This window comes from Andrographis paniculata, unplaced genomic scaffold (assembly GCF_009805555.1).
Source record: "Andrographis paniculata isolate CXL003 unplaced genomic scaffold, ASM980555v1 Contig69END, whole genome shotgun sequence".
NCBI classification, from domain to species: domain Eukaryota; kingdom Viridiplantae; phylum Streptophyta; class Magnoliopsida; order Lamiales; family Acanthaceae; genus Andrographis; species Andrographis paniculata.
The window spans coordinates 3,535,134-3,560,702 of NW_026137605.1; the positions used below are offsets into that span (position 1 = coordinate 3,535,134).

The following is a 25,569-nucleotide window of genomic DNA, read 5'->3' on the forward strand; positions in this document are numbered from 1 at the left end:
TGCACCGCGCCCCCATGCAACACAACATCCCAACACTACCAAAAAAAGGGCTATTCACCACGGGTTGAGAGTCCGTAACAATAAAATCGTAACAAATAGATATATTAGTTACGACAAAATCCGTGACGAAAAAAAAAAACCCGGTCAACGTTTTAGGTTCTGTCGTTACGCAAAAAATATCGTAACAAATAATGAGATGGTAGAATTTGGTCAAAATAACATTAGTTACGTAAAGTGTTCGTAACTACTGGTATTTAATTTTTTTTTTTTGGAAAAGTTAAATTAAAAAAAAAAAAAAAAAAAAAGTAAAATACTGGATTGACGCTTTCATTCCAGAAACGATCAAAATGGACAAAAACGCTATATCATCCCACACTTAGACAAATTAGGGCATCTGGTTCATTTCCCTCGTTCGCTTCTCACAGTCGCCCGCGATCCGATTTCCTGTAGCTGCCGACGACGACGCGCGAGGTGAAATCGATCCGTCCCTGGGATCTACTCCGGCGCACCTCACCCAGGTAAGGTTTTGAAGGTAGCTCGAAAAAGATTTTGTATTACGCAAGGTATCTTCGACAAATTAGGGCATAATCTCATTTCTCCCTTGTAGAAAACTCGATCGAGTTTCCTTCCTCTGAACCTGCAGGACGACGAGCATTGTGAAATCAACGGAAACGAGGGATCTACTCCGGCATCTAGGTAAGGTTTTTAAGTTTTCTCCCGAAAGATTTGGTATTACTCCAAAGTTCTTCGCCTCTTTCTCGGTATGGATATAGTCTTACATTTTAACTCCATTTGTTTGGGCTTTATCGTGTGTTACATTTGAGGTGAATTTGTATTCCTTTGTCCAGAAGGAAAGTTTTTTTGGTTGAATTTATTTTTTTGATATTTATCTTTAATTTATAGTTAAACACCAAAAAAATGGGCTTTCATTACGGAAAGAAGATTCGTAACAATATTGTCATAATAAAAGATGGTTTTTGTTATGAATTTTTTCGTGACGAAAGGAATTTTTATTAGTCAACGTCTTCTTTTATTTATTACGATAAATGTTTCGTAACAATTAAAAATATGACAAAAAAATATCGTAAATACAATAATTACGACTTTATTCTGTAACAAAGAAAAGCATTTTTTATAATTTTTAATAAAAAATTAAAAATTAAAAAAATAATCAAACTTCAAATATTGAAAATAATATTTAACAAATTGAATGTAAAATAAATATAAATAAAATTTTATTATTAATTAATTGTATATAAAATTTATTACAATATATAATAAATAAGTAAAAATATATTGCACTATCTACCAGCCGCCCTCCTCCTAGTTTTAACAAATTGAATGTAAAATAAATATAAATAAAGATTTATTATTAATTAATTATATTTATAAAATTTACAAAGGGTGTGTTTGGTTGGATGATTGGATTTTGGATTTGGATTTTGGAGAATTTTGAAGTATGGATTTTTAAGTTGAATTTGTTTGAGAGTTTGAATTTTGTAATGATTATGTAGGATGAAATTATTATTTTATTGAAAAAAATGATATATTGATGTGATAATTTGAAAGAGATGATATTTAAATAATATTTTATTGAAGAAAATGATATATTTAAATTTAGAAAATTTATTTTTTTGTTCTTTTATTTATTGTGTTCTTTTATAAAAAAATTTCAAATTTCAAATTATTATTCATATTTTTTTTTTGCTAAAAATATCAAATCAGATAAATATTTTTTACTTTAATAATATACTAAAAATTAATTTTATAGTTAAAATATCACGTCATTGACTCAATATCTATTTATATCATATTATACCATTATTTTAAATATAATTTTAAATTATTTTTTTAAAAAAATAAATATAAATATGTAAAAATAAAATAATATTATCATTCATTTTTTCCCATCACTTATAACTAAATCATAAACCCTACCCACACCCGCTGCCCTCCCCCTTTCTTCTCCAACGCGAAGTTATCCTTTCTTCGTCCTCTTCTTTTTTCTTCTTCTAACTTGCTCAGCCGCCGGCGCCCCTGTAGGTTAAAAATCGATAATGTGAAAACATTTTTCTCATATCGATTTTTAATTTATGTTTCTTCCGTTTGCAGTCTCATCTACCTTGGTCGCTGGTCGAATTCTCCCCGCCGCAGCGTCCCGTTGAAGTGAGGGATTTTGGAACACGTCTCCGGCATCGATCCATCAGGTAGGTGGTTTTTCTAGCTTCTCCCTTCTCTTATTTCTTCTTGTCCTGCTTTCCTTCCTCGCCATGCCCTCGTCGGTGAATTTTGTTTATTCTATTTTGCGTTTCCATTCCCATTTGTTCATTGCTTGTTGTTAGGGTTGGTTGTTCAGCCACAACAACCAATGGCCGATAAGTTTGAAAGATTTGTAGTATTTTACATTGTAGATTGTCCTCTAGGTTTTATTTTGAAGCTCCTTCTGTTAGATTTAAAATATGCTTTTGTATATTTTTACACATTGAGTCATATATTTGGAAGTCTGATGTTTTGTTAGAAGCAAACTCTGGTATTGCGTGATCCACCATGTTGGTGATGTGTTTGTAACACAGATACTGAAAATTTATTTAGCCAGCAAAGTGCAGCACTTTTGAATTTTTTACATTGTTACTGTATACAATTGTGCCAAGTGAATTTATCGATTAAGTTAAGTGTGATGTTTTGTGCTGTTTGGTTTAGGAATTTGGGCATCCTACATTATGATAAATATATGTGAAATTCCAATGGTGTATGGTTCTGTTTCAATTTTCATGAAGATATGACAGCTTCTCTGTTTGTGTAATTGTATTGCATTTCAGTCATAATATCTGGGAAAGAGTGCTTGTGTTGTGGATTTTTTGGATTTGAAATTTTTCGGATGGAAAAAGGGTTTTTGGATATTATGTTTTGAATAGAAAATAGGTGTCGGATCTGATAATTAAATAGAGGGAAGAAGATTATTTTAGTATAGATTATATGATGCAACAAGATTTTTTTATTTTTTTTAAAAAAACCAAAGTGCACACACAAGCAAAGTTAATAAATACACTTTATGATTTGATGGTTTTTTGAACTTTATTTATTTATTGGTGTACCCTCCCAAGACTTTCACTCATTTTATCTTTTCATTCTGCAATAATTGCAATGAAGTACAAAAATGATCTAGCAACACTATCCAATATAGAGTGCTTCTTTCCAAAACAACTTTGAATTTTGTTATTATGTGTGGATATTTAAATAAGTTTCATTGGATTCTACAGCATAATATATACAGATTCAGACGCATATATTGTTAGATAATGATACATACATATGCTGCATAATATGAATATGATATCATATCTACACTCTAAGTATTGGCTCCTTTGTCGGAACCAATACCATTTTTTTTGTTACTTGGTTGTATGCGTCGATTTGTCGGAAGCAACACCATTTGGGCTATTTTAACTGAAAATGAGTGCATATTTAACTTGTGTTTTTTTACAGGATACTAAATTGTGGAGACAAAAGTGTGCAGTGTGAATTCAGGATAAGCAACATTGAGTTTAACGGAAGGTCGGATTTCTTTTTAATGCATTTCCACAGTGCAAAGCTTCTAAGTGTTCTATGTTTTCTCGAGTGGTGGTGTAGTTAAGTGTTATGTGCATTCCCACAAACCTGCTTTACTCTTTAGACATCAGATTTGAGGATTTTTTTCATATTCGTACAAAAGGGCAAGGAAAAATTTAGAATAGTAGGAAATTTTTCTTGACCCAAGTAGGGTATGGATAATTCTTGCTGCTCTAGTATCTAGAGATGACGCTCAGAATTTTTGGCGGAGCGTAGACATCATTTAATTCTCATTAAATGGCATCCATAAAAGGTTCTAAAGTGGAGATAATGGCTGATTTTAAACCATGGGCCTTAATGTTGTGATGAATGTTATGTTTTACTTATAAGTGCAATACATGGACTTATAGGTACAAAAATGCAGTTTATTAAAGCTGATGCTATAACTTTGTTCTTTTAAATTGAGGGAGCAAGCCCGTATCAAGACTTAAACATTACAATTTTGAATGCATGTTTTGTTGATGGAATCACATGTATATTGCCTTTTTAGATGGATAGGAGTTGGATAGACGATGCGAACCATATCTCGGCTCAATATTTGGATGGGGTCAGGGCTTTCTTAGATTTCGCATTTAAAGATCGTAGCTCTGAATCTTGCATCTATTGCCCCTGTACATCTTGCGGAAATCGCTTAACAAAATCTCGTAGAGATGTCTTGCTCCATTGTATTCGTTATGGATTCGACCAAACCTACAAGGTTTGGACTTGCCACGGAGAAGGAGAGGTGAACCCTGCTGTTGCAAACGACAATATGCCAATGCGTTGGGAGGAGAAACTAGAACTTCTATTGCGAGAGTGTGCATATACAGAGCACACCGATCCGGGGCCCAGTGGAAATGAACCTCATAGGGATGACGAAAATGAACATATACATCATGGTTCGCAGTTCAGAATAAATTACACATCTCAACAGATGGTCATCTATGTGGGGAGGGGGGGTCGGTGATTGAAGTACGTAATAGGTAACCACTTTCGGACATGCATGCCATCGTTCATAGGCCCTGTTTTCGCTTGATTTGCTGAAGCACTTTGCATCCATTATGCGCGCGCAGGATGTTATGATTTTTTCCGAATATGTCAACGCGGATAAGCTCTTTACCCCCGTTTGCGTATGCTGAAGCAATTTACCCTGATTAATTGCAGTAACTATTATGTGAATTTCTCGTAATATGTCACTTCATAAGCTTTGTTGTGATAAGTGTGTTTTGATTTTCTCCTAATATACGTTTTCATACTGCCAACTAACACTGGTGTCTTGCAGGTTATGGGCAAATCTCAACGTGCTGCCGTTGGAGGGTCACAGGATCCGGCAGTCTCTCCCGCAAGACGTTTTACCCGGGCATCCGCACGTAACAGCCCCCTAGAGGCAACTCATCCCGCAAGCAGGAATCCATCGCCCATCCGCAATCCCACAAAGAAAGTGACAAAACGGAAGGGATCTCGGGTCTCGCCACTGCTCCAGCGACTCCGGTCCATCACATCAGAGTGGGAGAAAGAGCGCGATGCTCGTGGTCAAAGCATGAAGCCAACATCTTCCACTCGAAGGGCAGTGCTTCAGGATTCAGAGGGCCCTTTGGAGGTAATGTGGTTCCTTTGCCGAAAGCATGTCCTTATTTGAACTCTCAATATAACACTACAATAGGCTGACACTGTTAACCCCAACAGGAACATGATGATAGGGATGTTCCATCACTTTTTGATCTGACGGCACTGACACAGGATGACGATGATACAATCCCCCCCACACAAGCAGATGACGAGACACTTCCGCCGACGCAGGACATGGAGACTGCAGAGAGTGATATGCCACTCTTGGATGAAGGGCCAGGCTCCGACCCCACTCTGATGACAGGAACAGAGGCGGGCAATATGGCACCATTGGACGAGATGACATCGCACGACGGTTTGGAAATTAGCCTTCAAAGATTACCGATTACATTTAGTGACTTCATATTTTGCATGTAATATCCTTATTAGAACATGTAATCTCCTGTTTGTGTCAGCTGGTTCGTCAAAGAAAAAGCAGGGGAGAGGGGCGGCACGAATGCCGCGTGGATGGGGAAAAGATCACAGGATGCTTGTATTCACATCGCCGGATGGTAAAAGCATCGTCGGACCCGACGTAAACGAGTACAAGACAGCCATTGGGGTCATTGCACGCAACGGAGCTCGACTTCCTCTACATTACCCCACGTTCGCTGAGATACCGGAGACGAAGAGACAGGGTGCATGGATGGAGGTTCAGGTGATGCAAACTTCATTAAATTGAAAGTTCTTTTATTTCATATAGATTCTTATATATGGCCCTACCATCTTCTCCGGACCTGGTGGAAACCGTGTGAAACGGCATTCCAGAGTAACAGCGGATTACCAGACTCAGCGGAGAAAGTGGTCTTGGCTGACCTAAGGGAAGTTTGGAGGCACTGGAAATACAGCATCAAATCAACTTACTTCAATCCGATCGAGGACGATGAAGAAGCACTGAAGAAGGTTCCCTCAAGCAGGATTGTGCCCGATCAGTGGCCGAAGTTGGTTGAGTATTGGCGCGACGAGAAGGTGAAGGTACGCATAGGGACATGCCAAATTAATATACGTTAAATCTGCACGGGCATGGACTGAGAACTAAATAACTTTGATTGACGTAGCTTCAATCCAAGAAAAATGCGTCGAACGTAGCGAAAAGAAGCTTTCCACATCGTACTGGGCGGAAGTCATTCACGACTCTGGCAGAGGAGGTACCTTTTATTACAATTAAGTAATTAGTCATGTCATGCTCCATCCCCATATTTTCCTCTCCTGTATTTCATTACGTTTTCGATGACAGAAGGCCTTGTATTGCTGCAGATCAAGGCAAAGGGGAAGGACCCCGACAATCTGGAGATTTGGATTTCCAGTCGCACACAAGGCAAGGGAAAGGATGACCAAGAAACCGAGGAGATATTGGTAGAATAAATTCGTTCCCAACTTAGTTACAATTCAGTCAGTATTTACATCTCTAACAACAAGAGCAAGTTCGGCCTCACTTAAATCTTTCCTGTAGACTTATTTACAGAATGAGCTAAACAAGGTTCCCCCTGAAGGGCGGACTCCCTCTGTTCGGGAGACTCTGTACCGACGGGCCCTTGGGGGAAAGATTAAGAAGCGGTCAAAGGTCGACAGTGCGGCAAGTTCAGCTCATCCCCGCAGCGAGTCAACTGGTTTAACAGACAGTGTAGCATTCCAGCATGGGTGGGAACAACTACAGAATGGAATGGAGGAGCTGAAGGCAATGATGGATGAGTTCAAAACCATCAAGGCTGATGTGTATGCATTCATGCACAGAAACTCCGGAGCGGTTACTGGCCAGGCAGTAAGTATTCATAATCCCTGACCTGTTTGGTATGAGTATCCCATGAGATTTGGATGGCGAAGGAATTTACCATCCTCGGCATGTTATATGATAGGGCACATCTCGTATTGATTCAGTCCCTGAGATTCCCAGGCCTGTGTCCGAGCCAAGCATGACGGTATGATTCCGTGACGCCCTGGAGTTTCTTAGAAATCAGTGCAGTGTCTAATTTAGGCTACTCTTGACTGCGTACTACCTTATCCAACTCATATGCCCTGTCTGTTGTAGGTTGGCACACATGTGCTTCTATTATCCCGCACCGGTGAGAAAAAAGTTGTTGCAGAGGGACTTCTGCTCTGCCCCCCTGGGCCAGGTTGGTCCGGTATCTTTGAGGATGTTTAATTAAACTTTTAATATGCCTCAGCGAGATATCGTAGGTTTTCGTGACTGTTCAGGCCTCATATTGCGTATTAGCATGGATTCACTAAGTGTAGAAGTATACAATGATACGATCCGTGGATTTCCAAAGCGATGTAGACTGTTAATGTAGGGGTGGTAAAATAACTGCTATTATGACGACCCATGTTTATTGAAGGATGTTTGGTTTAAAGATCAAGCTGCAATTACATAGGAAATTAGGGTATAATGTGTTTCGCTACCTAACTCATGAATGTAATACCATGTACTGTACGACATGTCTGAATGTACGTACTCCTCTTGTTCTAGTTCCAAAGTATTGCACTTATAATGTCTGTGTTATGACATGTTATATATACAGTTCGAACGTCTGTTGATATATATGCTTGAATGTAATCAAAAATTGCTCTTGTGAATGCTGTAGGTGACACACTTTCCTTGGTCAAGGTCTTCGTGACATCCGCGTCAGTCCCGGACACACCCCTTATTTTGCCGACCATTTCTGGGGCGACTACCCTTCGCGATGTCGTCGGCGAAGATCCTATTGAGTGGAGCTACAACGACGTAAGGATCTACTTTAATACCTTTCTTGTATTGCCTTCCGAAATTTATAAGAAGTATGACTTAAAGTAATCTCTGTGTTGGCAATTGCAGCTCATGCGCCGGGCTTCAAATGTTGGTACCGATACACCCATGTTAATTGCCCCGTTTGTCATATGGATTGAATGTCGAACCTGTCTTTGGATGGATTGTGTTGAGTTTTTGTTGAACTATGTCTGGAATTGATGCGTAGACCTTTGTGGTTTGAATTCGTATGGTGAAAAATGTGCCTAATGGGATTGATGGATAACCGTATTTGCTTATTGCGTTGTTTACTTCTGTTTGAACTGTTAAGCACGTTTTGCGGAACAGGTTGTTGATGTGTAGATACTAGTAGGCTTGTTCTATGGGTTGCTTTACTTTGTTGGTAGGTATGGAATTCAGATTTTAATATGAATTAATGTTTGCGCGGGGCGTAATGATGATGATGTTTATAGCAATCTTTGTATTCGTAATTTATTTTCGTATCATACGCATCACAGCAGGTCCATTTGTTACGAACAATTTCAATTGCAGCGTACCCCCTGTTTTTCACAATACGCTATTTTTCCGTAACAAAAGGCCAGAAAATCGTTACAAAAAGTGGTCTTTGGATATTTGTTGTTACAGACGGTTTCGTGACTATAAGTAGGTAATATTTTTTTTACGGGGTTCAATGCCGTTACAAATAGTCGTAACAAAAACCAAGTTCTGACAACCGGTCAATGGAAAACACTTGTAACGCGAGGAACTTCCGTAACAAATACCGTGACTAAAAGTCCTGCCACACGCGCGGAAGGATCTACCTTTCGTTACGAGAGAAAATTCGTAACAAACATCGTAACAAATACCATACTTCAGGGAGCGTTGACCGATCGTAATAGTTACGAAAAGTGGCGTGGCAAAAAACATTCGTTACGCGAGTACACATTACGGAAAAAAGTCGTAACAAAGGCGTAGCAAATACGCAAATTGCACGAACTATGGCTTTTTGTTACGATTTTCCGGCCGTAATAGAAAACAGTTTTTTTGGTAGTGCAAAATTGCTTTCACTCTTTTTTTTTCTTTTTCTTTTTATTTTATTTTTGGATGCAGCATAAGACTTCTTAGGAGGTTATCCATACTAATACTATTCTCTTCGAAATTATGGTATGAGGCTGCTATGATTATATATATATATATTGCTAATTATAAAGTGTATAAATATAAAGTTAGGATATGTATTAACTAACATTTACAATGGTGTGTTCTTCGACCTTTGAGAACTCACCATGGCTTATGTGGGAAGGCATATTTTCATTCAAATTCTTGGTTTGGATTCCAAATTTGGTGAAGAAAGTTAGAGATTAATTGAATGGTTTAACCCATTTAATAATAAAATGATCTTAATTGGAGAGAGAAAAACAAACTAAAAACAATTTTAGAAATCTAAAATTGTTTTTATACTCCAAAAAAGAAATCTAAAAATACAAAATATAGTAAGAGAAACTTCTCATTAATATCAATCATTTTCAAAAATAGAATAGAGTCCAATACCCCTTTTAAATGGAAAAACATACATGTAAACTGCTTAAATATATTAAATTCAACATACTGATAATCAATCCTAACCCTTAATTACAATAAAATATTTAAAATGATTTAATTTACCTGTTTAATTAATAATTAGGATGTAATTCAGTGTTGAATTACAAATCAATATCATTGCTACGTATGAAATTTATAATTAGGTTAAAAAGCCTAAGTTAGATGAAGATGTGGGCCTATAATTGGGTCTGTTAGACACTTTAAGGGGTATTTCATGACAATTGGCTGAACTGGACGTATTTCTAAGGAAATAGGTGGGTTGGATAGTCCGCAGGTCGGATGGTCCGTAGGTCGGATGGTTCGTAGGACGGATAGTCCGCAGGTTGGATCCGCAGGTCGGATAGTCCGTAAGTCGGAAGGTATGCGGTCGGACCAACAAGTCGGCTGGTCTGAGGTTGGACCAACAAGTCAGGAGGTCTGCGGTCGGCCCAAAATATCGGAAGGTTTGCGGTCGGACCAATAAGTCGGAATGTCTTCGGTCGGTCCAAAAAGTCGGAAGGTTTGCGGTCAGCCCGAAAAGTCGGTTTGTTTGCGGTCAGATAGGCAAGTCGATTGGTTTGCGGTCAGATAGGCAAGTCGGTTTTTGTAGAGGTCAGATACTGCTGAGAACGAGTGAGAGTACTAGCTTGGTCAGTTGAGAAAACGTGTTAGCATAAGTCAGTGATTCGGAGTTAGCAGACGGTTGAGAGAAGGCGTTGTAACCGTTCAGGCGACGGTTCCAAGTACCGTTTCTGAAGAATATTAAAGGATTGGGATCTGCAACTGACAGAGAATCTTCAATCATCTTCAAACGACAGCAAAGTCAGTGAATCGGGGATCATCCTTTAATTTTCAGTCTTTTAATTTCCAGTTTATTTATGTACAGGCACTGAATATATCAAATTCGAAGATAATTTCCTATTTTCAGATTTTACTTTTTATTGTTGAAAAAATACATCAACAAATTGGCGACCACAGTGGGAGAAAGGCAAGATTGCTGATCCTACAACAGAGAATTTCATACGACTGAGGTCCGGCCAAATCATCAGAAAAATCAGTGTGGCAGGCTCACAACCTCAATCATCATCAGCACCGGTGGGAGAAAATGTTTCACCACCTGTCATGCCAAATCCAGGGGAGATTCCCCAACCACCTACCGATTGGTTGTCTTATGTTCAACAATTGAACAATCAGCAAACTTCGGCTATGCAGAATCTGTTGCGCGAGCAACAGAACATCATGTTGCACGAACAACAGAATCTCATGCAGAAAATGTTAGATCAAGCTTTTGTCGAGGGTTTCTCTTCAACCCACTCAGACTCCGTCAGGAATATCACCATCAAGAATGCAAGCAAATTTCGCAGGGCCATCATATGTTGACAGTACATCGCCAAGCGCTACAACGTTCAACCGAACAGACAAGGGAAAGACTCCTCTAACTTTCCCTAATAATGTTCCTTTGGGGCCAAGAGTTGAGAATCTGCAGCCAAACGTTGTCAGGGAAGAGAGGCAATAAGCACATATTCAAGATCCTATCTTTATCCCTGATCATCAAAACACCCGTGTGGATCCTGAAGAGATTGCATAAGTATTGAGGGTGCATTTCGGCTTGAATCCTCAGATGGCCAACCGTCCTGCTTATCAAAGACCTTTCCCGGAAAGGATCATTAACGACTATCCACTTCCAAGGAATTATCGACCACCTAATTTCCATGCTTTTTCAGGGGAAGATTGATCATCCACCATAGAGCACGTGGGTCGTTTTACAGTACAATTGGGGGAAGTTGGAAATAATCCTTTTTATAAACTGCAATTATTTGGGTTATCTCTTACTAGAACAGTTTTCTCATGGTTTGTAAGTCTGCCACCTGGGCAAATACAAACTTGGGAAGGTTTGGAAAAGGCGTTCCATGCTAGATTCTTCAATCCCTTACCAACTGTTTCTTTTACCGATTTATTGGAATTGAAACAATATCCAGAAGAGTCAGCCTCAAAGTTTATTGAAAGGGTGCGATTGATGAAAGGACGTTGTCCTACTATAATCAATGAAAAAGAAATGACCAATTTGGTGGTCAGAAATATGCATGGCCGCCTAGGAGAAGCACTCACTGCTCATGATGTGGAAGATTTGGCAAGTCTCGCTTCCAAGGCTGGACGTTTGGAGTCTCTTTTCAGAGAAAATGATCAGAATTTCAGGCGTAATAAAGTTCAGCATATGGCGAGTATGGAAACAGAAGCATACGACTTTGATTTTGACCAGATAGAAGAAATGGTGGCCGAAATCATTTCAAGAAAGCCTTATGTGTGCTCTATATTAAAGCCAGTACCAGGAACAGAAGGAATAGAGCAACCTACATTTGATAATTCAAAGGCTGATGAAATTTTTGATATTTTGCTAGCTGACGGCCAGATTCGAATTCCTAAAGGTCAAAGGTTGGCTACTAAGGAAGAAATCAAAGGAAGACCATATTGTAAGTGGCATAACTCTTTCACACACAATACAAGTCAATGCACTAATTTTCAAAATGAGATCAAAAAGGCCATTAAGGCAGGTCGGCTCAAATATATTACTTTGGGTGTAGAGCAACAACCTTTTCCAAAAGTAACCACAACAATGGTTAATATACAAGCAAGTCCTAGATCGGGAAAGGGAAACTCATTGAACAGTGGCCGACCGGGAGAAAAACTCAAGGTTTGTGAAAAAACAGTGGCCGAAAATGGGGATAACCAAGATGGTTCTTTTAATGTGGAGTTAAAGGAGCAAGTTCTGGTTCGGGACCACCCGACTAGAAGAACTGGCTCAGTCGGGAGCAAATGGGCTCGAAATAAAAAACCTTTACCAGTTGATGTGGATCCTCATTTTCCAGGCATGAATCGTACTCAGATTCGGAATGCCAAGCGCAGGTATGCTGCGAGGTACATGGATAAGGTCTCTTCATCGAAGCAGCTGAATGATATGCAAGGGGTTATTAATTCTCCGGAAGGAGGTTGGTCCATACGGGTCGCCTCATCAAAGCAGCCGAATGACATCCGAGGCGCAGCTAATTATACTGAAAGAGGTCGGTCCATAAGAGGCGCCTCGTCAAAGCAGCCGACCAAAATATGAGAGGTGCTGCTAATTATCATGAGGGAGGTCGGTCCATAAAAGTGTTATCCTCAAGGCAGCCTAATTATGTGCAAGGCGTCTTTGAGTACAAAGAGGGAGGTCGGTCCATACAAAAAAAGGGTAAAGGAGTATCAGATGAAAGAATTGAAGGTTTCATATGTCAGTATTGTGAGCGGATTAACATTAATCCATTTTTGAAGGAATTTTGTTTGGAATCTTTGACAGTTCAACCTGAAACTGACACTAGGGACAAAATTCTAGAAGCTGATTCAAGGTCTATCAAGTCTCGACTAGGGCCACGAGTTCCCTGCCGAATGACAGAAATCAATAGGATTGAAGAGGAACCCTTGTGGGCAAGTCTGGTGGATGATTATATAGAAGAGCCAGAATGGGCAAAGATTTCAGATCCTGATTTTCAGTCAGAGGTTCCTCCAATAGTCTTCCCTCCCATTCTGGAAGGCACGGAGTCTCATTTAAAGCCTCTGTATGTTAATGCTCATATTTGCGGGAAACCAATCACAAAGGTTTTTATAGACAACGGAGCCGTCTTCAATGTGATGCCATTAAAGACTCTCAAGAAGTTAGGGAAGGGAATTCACGATTTATCTCATGTGGATTTTGAGATGACTAGCTTCACAGGGCAGCCGACCAGACCATAAGGTATGATCGTCGCCTCAATTGAAGTCGGTCCTAAAAAGATTTCTTCTGTTTTCTTTGTGGAGGATGCGGATACTACATATTCAATCCTGCTTGGACGAGATTGGATTCATGCATCTAAATGTGTACCATCGACACTGCATCAACAATTAATGTTCTGGGAAGGCAATCAGGTTTTCAAAATTGAAGCAAATGACAACCTTTCGGAGCATCATAACAAGTTGAAGAATCAGTTTTTTATTCCGGTCATGTACCTCCAATGTCTCAGTTTTTTATGGCTAATGAATACCCAAAGAAGGGTTTTAAATTCATCAGCCATAATTCAATGTTCTTTTAAAAATAACAGTTTTACTTTATGGCTCTTGAGGAAGCCAAAACTTACTTCTTATAATATATCTTTTATGGAAGGTGCAAATTTACAAGATTGTAGTGTACTTATTAATCAGTTTTATCTACATCAGTTGTTGAATAAAGTAGAAAAAATCAAAAAGATTCATGATGTTCATTTCCAAGAAGGTGAACAATTTCATTGGCCTGATTTATTAGAGAAGACAGAACCAGCTTTTTCAGCACAAGATACTTTATTGGAATTTAACATAGGAACCAACCTGGTTCTGAAAATAATTAGGATGAGTGGTTATTTGTCTGAAGAGCAACAAATATTGATGCTTGAAGTTATAAAAAACAATATTGATTGTTTAGCTTGGGATTATTCGGAAATGCCTGGTTTAGAGCGAAGTCTGATAGAGCATCGATTGCCCATTAAAAAAGGTTTTAAGCCTTACAGGCAACCTCCAAGGCGTATGAGTCCTGATTTGATGCCTCAAATTAAAGAGGAAATTCAGAAACTTCTTAAAGTAGGTTTCATCCGGCCTTGCCGTTATGCAGATCGGTTGGCAAATATTGTACCAGTCGTTAAAAAGAATGGAAATATCAAGATATGCATTGATTTCAGGGACCTTAATATGGCTACTCCTAAAGATAAATATGTGATGTCTATGGCTGACATGCTAATTGACTCCGCAGTAGGACACAAAATTCTCAGTTTGATGGATGGTTATGCAGGATATAACCAAATCTTTTTGGCAAAAGAAGACATTCATAAGACAACATTCAGATGTCCAGGAGCTTTAGGTATTTATGAGTGGATGGTTATGCCTTTTGGTTTGAAGAATGCAGGGGCGACTTATCAGAGGGCCATGAATTCAATTTTTCATGATCTCATTGGTAAATCTGTGGAAGTATATATAGATGATGTTATCGTCAAATCTTCCAGTTTTGAGGAACATTTGAGGGATCTTAAAGATGCTTTCAGTCGGATGAAGAAGTACAAGTTGAAGATGAATCCGACTAAGTGTGCATTCGGTATCTCAGCCGGGAGCTTCTTGGGATTTTTGGTTCATGAGAGGGGAATTGAGATCGATGCTAATAAAGCCAAAGCAATTCTTACCAGCCGACCACCCAAGACGATTAAGGAAATACAAAGTCTTTTGGGGAAGGTAAATTATCTCAGACGGTTTATTTCCAATACTGCTAGCAAAGTCAGATCAATCACTAAATTATTGAAGGCAAGAGGAAGTGCTTTTGAGTGGGGACCAGACCAGCAGACAGCTTTAGAAGCTATAAAGCAGACATTGGCTCAACCACCTGTGTTGATGCCTCCCAGAGAAGGTCGGCCCCTCAAGCTTTATTTAGCAAATACGTATGAAGTGGTCAGTTGTTTATTAGCACAAGATGGCTATGATGGAAAGGAGAGGGCAATTTATTACTTGAGCAAGACCCTCACAGGACCCGAATTAAATTATACAATGCCAGAAAAAAAGTGTTATTCCTTGGTGTTTGCATGCACCAAACTTGAGCATTATATGTTGCCCAGGAGAATTGAGGTTATTTCAAAGATTGATCTCATCAAGTTAATTTTGCAAAGACCTACTATGCAGGGCAGACTTATAAAATGGCCATTAAATTAGCTCCTTTTGATTTGTATCATTCTCTTTTGAGGGTGGTAAAAGGCCAAGCAATAGCAGATTTTTTGGCAAACTTCGCATGTTATGAGCAGGAACCGACCGGATACATGTCTTATGTAAGTACCCACAATTGGTTAATGTCTTTTTATGGTTCTACTTCAGGAAATAGATCGGGTGCAGGCGTTTTGTTGGAAGGACCAGATGGTCAAAGGGTCAAATTGCAGTTGCAATTAGAAGCCATGACCCATAATTCAGCAGAGTATGAGGCTGTAATCTTAGGACTGGAAGCTTTAATAGCCAGAAAAGTTCAATCCGTGATTATAAGAGGGGATTCTCAGTTGGTAATTAACCAAGTAAACAAACAATATGTCTGCAATTACCCTCATCTATGCAGATACAGGGATATTATGGGTCGGTTGCTGTAAAAAATCTCTGAAGTGATAATTGAGTTATCCCTAGAAAGGAAAATCAGTTTGCAGATGAGTTGGCTCAAAAAACTTCTAAGGGAATCCCAAAAGATATAAGTGCAGAGGTCGGCCCTAAAACAGAAGCTGGAGTCGATTGGAGAACAGAAATCATCATGTATCTGCAAGACCCAGGAGCGAATGTACCGATTGGAGTACGGCTGAAAGCGTTGCGATTCCAGTTGATAGAAGGAGTATTATACAAAAGGACATTCGAAGGATTACTCTTGAAATGTTTGGGGTCCAAACAGGCTTTGGAGGTGATGACAGAAGTACACAGTGGAATTTGTGGAGCTCATCGGGCAGGTTTGAATATGAGATGGGCTATCCATCGTTTGGGTTTCTTTTGGCCAAATATTTTCGAAGATTGTATACAATTCGCCAAAGGTTGCCAAGAATGTCAGAAGCATGGACAGTTAAATCACTCGTCAATCATGGAATTGCAAGCTGTGGTAAAACCATGGCCCTTTAAATCTTGGGCTATGGATATCATTGGTAAAATTCATCCTCAATTATCCAAAAATCATTGCTTTATTTTGGTTGTAACAGATTATTTTACCAAATGGGTCGAGGCGGTTGCTTTGAAAAATATGGATCAGAAAGAGGTGATAGATTTTGTGCTAAATCAGATCATCTATAGGTATGGTATTCCTTATTCAATAACAACCGACCAAGGTTTGGTCTTTACTGGGGAGAAGTTTTTAAGCTTCTTCGCAGAGTTTGGTATTTATCTGAATCATTCTTGGCCTTATTATCCCCAAGCCAATGGGTAGGCAGAAGCACCCAACAAGATTATTATTGGGATTATAAAGAAAACGATTGAAGGGAACCCAAGAAAATGGCATTTGTTGTTATCTCGAGCCTTATGGGCACATAGGAATAACATAAATTCTGCCACAGGGTTTTCACCATATCAGCTCACTTTTGGACAAGATGTTGTGTTGCCAGCCAAAGTTCAAGTTTCATCTGGACGTACGAGCTTTACTACCGATGAGTTTACTGAGGAATATTTACAAATTATGTTGCAACAATTGGAAAGTTTGGATGTCAATCGACTCCGTGCAATTGATCAAATTGTGAAGTAGAGTGAGATTAGGGCTAAGACTTATGGAAGGAAAGTTTTTTATAGAACATTCAAAGAAGGAGACTTGGTGTGGAAAACTATCCTTCCTACATATAAGAAGATTGATCAATTAGGGAAATGGTCTCCGAATTGGGAAGGACCGTTTATCATTCAAAAGGAGATCGTAAATGGTGCCTTTATTATTATAAATCAAGAAGGTAAGAGGGTACATGATTGTATTAATGCTAAATATCTGAAGATGTATTATTCTGCCTTTTTAGATAACAAGAAAGCACGAAACAATAATTTTATTCAGAACCCGATTACCAAGGGTTCGGACCCAAAAAGGGTTCACTCATTATCAGATGTTGAGTCATGTAGAGGATTACTCTCTTCTGAGTTAGAATCTTCATTTCAATTACTAGGGATTAGTTCTCGTTCTTCATCAATAAGGTCCTCTAAGTCAGGTCGGTACTTTTCCCATTGATCTTGCATTTTCTCTAGATCATAGTCGGTGCGAGCTTCCATGTCTGTCACGGCTTGACGTTCACGATCAACAAGAGTGCGTAATCTCGAAAAGACTGCATGCTGATTGGAGAATGTATGATCCCAGCCAAGGTCTGGGAGTATGGCTGTCACATGGTGTTAATCAAATCCACATGATGATCAATGTCAGGAAGGCGATTATGTATATCCCGAAGAGTCTCATATTCTTCCAGAATGTTTTCCATCAGGCGAATAACACGATGAATGGTTTTTCTGCCTCGTTTGGAAAATCTAAATTTGAAATCCAATTGTTTAAGTATGCATAACAAGTCCTCTCCATGGCCTCCAACTGGATGATTACCCACGAAGAAGGGTTGAATAACACCTTGCCAATTGTTCACAGGAACATGAGGACGATTGTGTGGAATTTTAATAAATATTTCAGGTGTGCCCAAATTTCAGTTTGTGGTTAAGGGTTTTCTTGTTGATTTGCAAGGGACTGCAACTGTTTAAAAAAAAAAATAGATGAGTTGGATTTGTTCCCTGGAAGGTCGGAATTTTGGAAAGTGATCCTTAACAAAAGGAGAAAAAATTTATTTACTAAGTCAAGGTTTCCAAAATTTTATAGAAAAGACTCTAAAACATTTTTAATCTGAGACCATTTGTCCTCTGTCTTGGAAAGTCGCTTGTTGTTTGCAGCCGACTGGTACCGCCTTATAAGTTGGGATCGGGCGTGAATCTTCAATTCTTGGTCCAATTTGACTTCATTTTTCTTGTACCGCTCAATCAGGTGTTGCTCGTTGCTTATGTGGCCTTCCAGGACAGATTTTTCTTGATGAAGTGCTCTCAATTCTGCCTCATTTTGTTGAATTGATTCTTCTATATGTGTTTTGGCGTTAAAGAGGCCTTCCAGTCTTCCAGTCGCTTGTTGAATTGATTCCTTGGTTTTAGTCAAGGAAGCCTCCAGACTTATTTGATCCAAGTCGGGTAAGGATGCTCCACCTGACAGGATTTGAGCGAATAAGATATCATTTCGAAGTTCAGATAGTCGCTCCATCAAATGGTGAAGAATGGGGGCGGCAGCCGATTCTGAAGAAATTTGAAATAGAAAGCCACCAATGGCTTGAAGAAGACCGTCAAGCAAGTCTGATCTCAGGTCGGGGAAAGGTTGATCAACAGCCTGTGCAATTATAGTTCGGACATCCGTCGGGATTGGAACAACCGACAAAGGAGCTAGATCAGGACATCCCTAGAAGAATGGATGTTTATTTCAGATTACATGATACACAAATATTGAGAATTAATTGTGAAAGTTTTACTTACTTCTGGACGGATCGTGGTCGCAGAAGGTGCCAGGAGTGTTATAGGTTTGGAAGGATGGGCGACTGGTATTGCGATAGCCGACTCATCGGCTGCTTCAAATGGATGTTGTGGTATGAATCTGGGTCCCTGAATGATGGAGATATATTGTGTTAATATCATGTAAACACTAGTTCATAATTTAGGAAAGGGAGTTTCAAGTGTCTACCAGGTTAACAGAGGTCTCTAAATCAGAGGAGGGGAGTTCTTATAACTCTTGTAAAAGACCCCTCGGTTGAACAACTACGGGTTCTTCTTCCCGTCTGTCTACTTCTAGAGGAGGGTCTGCTGCCCTTGGGTCGGCTGCTCTCAGGTCGGCTGCCCCTGTCGGCTGCCCTCAGGTCGGCTGCTCTTTGGTCGGATGCGTCGAGGGCGGCTGCAGCCGGTTCGTCGGGAGCGATACGGACGGCCGCATCAGAGACATCTCTGTCAATTGGGGCGACCTCCGTAAGAGAAACTGCAGCAGAGGCGACCGCAGCAGAAACGACCGCATCAGAGGCGACTGTGGCTGAGGCGGATGTAGGCGTGGCCATTTGCTCCATGTTAGGAAGAGATGGGTCTGAAGCGACGTAAGGCAATCTACCCATCTGTGAGGCAGTTGCCTCACTGTTGGATGAAATCCTTTTTGTTGCCAGTTCGGCTGGTGAAGGCGCTTGCAGTGAGGTCTGTCATTTGGTCGGGGGTTCGGGTTCGTGAAGCTGGTCGGTTGGTGACTCTGGTGATTTGTTTGGGTTGGAAGCAGCCTGGACGGTCGCTCTGACCAGGGTCGGACCTAAACATAAGAATGATGACTAATGAAATGTTAAGGAAAAAGTCAGATTAAGTTAGGATTATGGGAGCATACCTGGTCGAGGTCGGGCCTTTACGGGTGACCGACCTGATGAACGGTCTCTCAAAGGCCGTTAACTTTCTTTAGGGAAGGGGATAGCATGAGTCTGAGAAGCTCTTCTTCTCCTCGGTGGGGCACCTGATCCAGTGCCTGGGGCGACCACTTTTCTTCGGGTGTTGGTCAAACGGGCCGCCCCTAAAACCAAGGCAGACTGTGGTAGGAGAATGCTCAGCAGACGATCGTTGTCAGGAGCAATTAAGGCCCAGGCGACTGACCACCATTCGCGGAAGGATTCAATTGAAGTTGGAGAAGATCGGAAAGGAATGTAGGAGTTGGAAGTTATGTAATTTGTAAGTTGGGATACATAAGGAGCGATTAATTCAGGGATAACTCGCCCGTCCGGACTTTGAATTATTAGATGTGGACAGGCGATGGGGCTAGGTAAGCTTTGTTGGCATCTGAATTGGCGTGCCAAAAACTAAGGCTGATAGCTGAAAGTATAAAACTCTTTGTGGCCTTTCTTATCAATTTTCTTACTGACAAATAAAGACCTGGGTTTAAGAGCAGCATCCCAGGAGAAGGAATAAGTTGGATGAGGAAGTGGATATGGTTCGGACAATGGTGAAGATATAGGGAATGGCCAGAACAGGTCGGATGCATAACCGACATACCTTCTATGCATGTAAAATCGGGAGTTACTACGGTCATCGACTAGAATGGCAGTTACGATAGGGTCGGATGCTTGGAGGTTGTTGCGACCTAAACAAAGTCGGGTAAGGGCTATTCCCAGAGATTTGTCAGGTGGTGGAGCAACCGGGGGTTGCCCGAGTTGGAACACTTCGGGGAAATAAAGACGGAATCACAATTCCAAGAACAAAAAAAGGCCCGATGCGGCAGTATCTAATTTTTTGCCATCTTTATCTGTAAGACAGGTGCTAACCCTGGATAGCCCTTCAAAAAGATTGGCAATGAAGAGAGTGCCCAAAGAAAAGAAATGACTTGATGCTATATGTATAGCCAGCTCAAGATGAGAAGGAAGGACACATTTCGAAGGAGAAATTATGATATATTTACAGAGCCAAAAAAACAGGAAGGCAGTGTGCTCACGGTCGGTCACAGGGGTCCCGTCTGCTCCTTGCTGGTCAGTTAAAAATTTGGTCCAGCCCCATTCCTTTACACCAGTCAGAGACCAGCCCAAATGGTCTGCGCTGGGCTCTTGCCCATCTAGGGCGCCCATTTAGGGCGCCCATTACAGGATCTTCTCCCACAATTGACAGATGTGCGATCATGGCCACATCCATGAGTGTAGGGCCGATGGGGGCTGTAGGAAGGAGGAAAACGCCCATCTCCGAGTGCCAGAACGCCGATATTGCCAAAAGAACTTTCTCATGTAAATGACATGGGAGAGTAGACAAAAGTATTGCCTAGTCGATTTGTTGGCGTTTCCATTGATCGTGAAAACGTTCTGCTACCCTTTTGTACCAAGTGCGGTAGGGATCTTTAGGATCCGTCAGGTGCATTTCGATATTGTCATGGAGACGGATAGCATTGTAGTTGGGATTATTAACAACGAGTGGGTTTTCTGCCTCCAAGACCTCTCTCATTCGGTTGGCGTCTTCGGGAGTGGTGCAGTATGGGCGAATAGTAGGAGTGAGCATTTTCGACGCAACAAAAGTTGTTTTTGGAACTGATCCGTTGAAAGGAAGTGCCGGTATGTATTGATTTGCCATGATTTGGAGTTGCAGAGATTGAGAACAACAAAAGCCAGTAGTGAAGATGAGAGTTTTGTGGCACACAAGGTGTTGCGGTAAATGGTTGCAGTTGCAGAAGCGGTTCCACAGAAGGGATGTTGTTCTATATAGATTGCGAACTTCCAACTGGCGATTGAGGAATGGCGTTTGAAAGTCCGATGGCGGCGGGCAAGTTGTTATGTATGAAATTTATAATTAGGTTAAAAAGCTCAAGTTAGATGAAGATGTGGGCCTACAATTGCGTCTGTTAGACTTTTAAGGGGTATTTCAAGACAATTGGCTGAACTGGACGTATTTCTAAGGAAATAGGTGGGTCGGATAGTCCGCAGGTCCGATGGTCCGTGGGTCCGATGGTCCGCAGGTCGGATGGTCCGTGGGTAGGATGGTCCGCAGGTCGGATGGTTCGTAGGGCGGATAGTCCGCATGTCGGATGGTCCGCAGGTCAGATAGTCCGTAAGTAGGAAAGTCTGCGTCGGACCAACAAGTCGGCTAGTCTGAGGTCGGACCAACAAGTCGGGAGTCTGCGGTCGGCCCAAAAAATCGGAAGGTTTGCGGTCGGACCAACAAGTCGGAAGGTCTTCGGTCGGTCCAAAAAGTCGGAAGGTCTGCGGTCGGCCCGAAAAGTCGGTTGGTTTGCGGTCGGATAGACAAGTCGGAAGGTTTGCGGTCAGATAGGCAAGTCGATTGGTTTGCGGTCAGATGGGCAAGTCGGTTGTTGTGGAGGTCGGATACTGCTGAGAGCGAGTGAGAGTAATAGCTTGGTCGGTTGAGAACACGTGTCAGCAGAAGAGGAGTTAGCAGACGGTTGAGAGGAGGCGTTGTAACCGTTCAGACGACGGTTCCAAGTACCGTTTCTGAAGTATATTTAAGGATTTGGATTTATTGTAGAAAACATCTTCAATCATCTTCAAACAACAACAAAGTGATTCGAGGATCATCCTTTAATTTTCCAGTCTGTAGCATTTATTTTCCAATTTACTTATGTACCGTACAGTGTTTAGAGATTCCTAATCTCAGGCACTAATTATATCAAATTCGAAGATAATTTCTTATTTTCGGATTTTACTTTTTTATTGTTGAAAAAATACATCAAAAAATTCAAATTTATTATAGTTTCTTTTTTTAGTAGACAAAAACAATTTGTTCTACATTTTATTTACCCAAAAAAGTAAAATTTTTATTTTTACTTTTTTTTTCTTAAAACTCGTGTCCAATCAAATGAGCACATAATTGGACGACGGATGGAGTAATATTGTTTATTGAGAATTTCACATAATAAATAGTATTGATTTTAATTTGAAATCACAACCAAATACACTTTAAGAAATAGAGAAGCACACCCTTGTACTATTCTGAATGTATCTGTATATATATATAGTTTTGCTCTGATTAACGTGCTGATTTAATTAAATCAAAATGGTGCTGATTTGATCCAATAAAAAATATAAAGAAAATAACAAATATTAATACAATATAAACACATTATATAATGACATATAACAAAATATATTCTGATTTCATCACAATAATAATTTGACCCAATAAGCAAATATCTAAAGAAATTAACAAATATTAATATAATAAATAGCAATACAATATATGTTAAATGTCTTCTAATGAAATGTTAATTGCTTCAAGTTAAGGTGTTATGTTATCTGCTTTGTGACAAATTGCTTGCTAATTTGACCTCGTTAGCACCTAACAACCGCCATTTATTTTATATATTACAATATCTAAGAACTACTTTTGGTTCCAAAATATAAGGGTTTGTTTGTTATCTGCTTTGGTTTAATGTAATTTTTATTGAGATATAAAAAAATGTGTCGATAATATAAAAAATAATACTTTATATAGAATATTATTTTTTTTGTAAATGATAAAATATATCTACTACCTTGGTCCCATAAGAAGTATACTATTTGTTTTATGCATTCTTGTATTTAATATTATAAATATTATTATATTTATATAATTTACTCCACAATTATCATATATCTATATTATAAGAGATTAAAAGATACATTCTTATTTTTTTTTATTTGTACGGTATATTAATATAATAATTAATATTTAAAGATTCATATGAAAAAAAATTAATGATTATCTTCAGATAAAAATATGATTAGACAAACAAACTCAAAAAAAAAATAAATAAATAAATACTCCTTCTGTTTTAATTTAAAATATCATTTTTACCATTTCGTCCATTCCACTCAAAGTATTTTTTTTTTTCTTTTTAGTAAAAATAATCACACACTAATATCAACATACCATTAATTTTTATTTAAATTACAAATATATTATTACACATCCAATTACTTTATATATAAAATCAAAAGAATAAAAAGTCAAAACTTCTTACACTTTCATTAATTAATAAAATAATAATATTTTTTAATCTATCACAAAATCGTAATGACCAAAGTAAAAATGTGAACACAGCTTGAATTGCGGTTAGTGTCATGTAACAACCATTTTGGAATGAGCCCACGGATAACAGCATCTATTACGATCACCTACTTCGTTACCTTTATCATTGTCTTTTCAGTTTTTACTATAATAAAACTCATTGCCTCTAACAAGAAATACGGTTATCAAAATTTATTACTTTTATCAAGAACCACTTACCTTAAAAAAAAAAAAAAAAAAAAAAAAAAAAAAAAAAACAAACTAAAAGCTATCCAAAATTTTTTGAAATTTTAAATTTTTAAAATCTAAATTTAATATAAATTATTTATAAATATATTTAAATTTCATTAACCAATTCTCTACCTTTTTATATTCAATTAAACCAAATGGGTAGTGAAAATACTGATATTTTTAATTAGTACTTAATTTAAATTGTTGGACACGATTGGACAATAAAAATAATAATTCTTAAGTTATATTGTGAATAAATTTATTTTATACGTTTATATTATACTCCCTCCGTACCGGTACAAGGTTGTCGTTTACTTTTTGCACATAGATTTTTGAATATTAGGATTATAATGAGTTGTAGTGAAAAAAACAAAAATGCCCCTATTAGTATTGTGTAATATAAAAGTCATCAAAAACATGTGAAAGGACAGAAAATCAGGCATCAAAAGTAGCACAAAATGAAAAATTTGCCCGAGAGATTTGCATTACTCTCTCCGCACACCTAAAGGAAACATTGTCCTCAATGTAAAAAAAAAAAGTAAAATAAGAGATGGACTTCCCTGGATTCCGTAGGATTGGTGCGACTGCATGTTTTTGCTTTGGATTCCAAACTTCTTCAAGTTGATTTTGTGTCTCTTTTAGCCAACACCAAAATTGATAACTCGGGGAGGAAGAATAAAACAAACATCGGTTTTTTTTTCTTTTCAAAATTCTCTAAGAAGTTCCCTACAAAAAATAAAGAATCCAAATCAAGTAGGCGATGTTTAAAAATTAAAAAAAAATAAAACAAAAACTAAAGAAAATAAAAGAAATAAAGCTAGAAAACTTGGGTTGCTTCCCAAGAAGCGCCTCTCTTTAACGTCTTTGGCTAGACGCAGTTGTCATATTAGCCATTAGGTAGCACTACTTTAGAACATCTTACCCACTTCATTTTTTGTCTTTTACTTCCATGTTTAAAACGATGACTACTCACAAAAAATTTCTTTGCAAGATTCATATTATCATTTAAGTGAACAGACTCCAACTGATTCGGATGCGGCTTCGATTTTATGTCTAGGATAGATTTCTCATGCAATCTCAAGACTCCCTACATACTTTTGTCAATAACATTCACACTGCACAACACATTAGATTTTTCAAGGTATTTTTTAGAATCAGAAGTATTAAATTGCACTTTCTCACCATCAAATTCCATAGAAACTATACCTTGTTTCACATCAATTTTAGTTTGTGCGGTGCACATAAATGGTCTACCTAGTAAAATCAGTGCAAGATTTGGAGGATTATTATCATGCATATCAAGCACATAAAAATCAACCGGAAAAATTATATAATAATTCCAGTTTCTTTTAAAGGCCCAATGTTCAAAGACTTATAAATAGACTTAGGCATCACATTAATTGCAGTTCCTAAATCTAACATTGCCCGTTTAATCTCCAACTTACCTATCTTACAAGGAACCGAGAGCATACCTGGATCTTCACATTTATGAGGAAGCTTACGTTGTAAAACGGCAGATACGCTCTCGCCAACAATAATGCATTCGTCTCCACGTAGTTTCTTCTTCTTCGCACAAAGATCCTTCAGAAATTTTGCATACTTTGGCACTTGCTTGATCGCATCCAGTAGGGGTATGTTCAATTCCACCTTTCGAAACATCTCCATCATCTCTTTCTTTTTGTAATCCTTCATTGGTTTCGCCAACCTGCAACAAAACGGTGCAACATTAGTTTTAGTATTAGTAGGTG

General features: G+C 38.9%; 1 protein-coding gene across 4 annotated transcripts; it reads left to right on the plus strand.

Moving 5' to 3' along the window:
• Positions 1-330: 330 nt before the first annotated feature.
• On the plus strand, positions 331-7,195 carry LOC127263383 (uncharacterized). 4 transcript variants are annotated; one of them, XM_051292375.1, is made up of 10 exons: positions 331-518; positions 608-696; positions 4,871-5,188; positions 5,275-5,512; positions 5,613-5,854; positions 5,965-6,171; positions 6,255-6,344; positions 6,454-6,552; positions 6,650-6,958; positions 7,053-7,189. In XM_051292375.1, the coding sequence occupies exons 3-10, from the start codon at positions 4,874-4,876 to the stop codon at positions 7,119-7,121; spliced, it is 1,569 nt and encodes a 522-aa protein (XP_051148332.1). In that variant the 5' UTR covers positions 331-518; positions 608-696; positions 4,871-4,873; the 3' UTR covers positions 7,122-7,189. The 4 variants fall into 4 exon arrangements, with proteins under 4 accessions (XP_051148332.1, XP_051148333.1, XP_051148331.1 ...); XM_051292376.1 differs by lacking the exons at positions 331-518; positions 608-696 and adding an exon at positions 4,488-4,571; XM_051292374.1 differs by lacking the exons at positions 331-518; positions 608-696 and adding an exon at positions 4,635-4,718 and having other exon boundaries at positions 6,662-6,958; positions 7,053-7,195.
• The last annotated feature ends 18,374 nt before the right edge of the window (positions 7,196-25,569 follow it).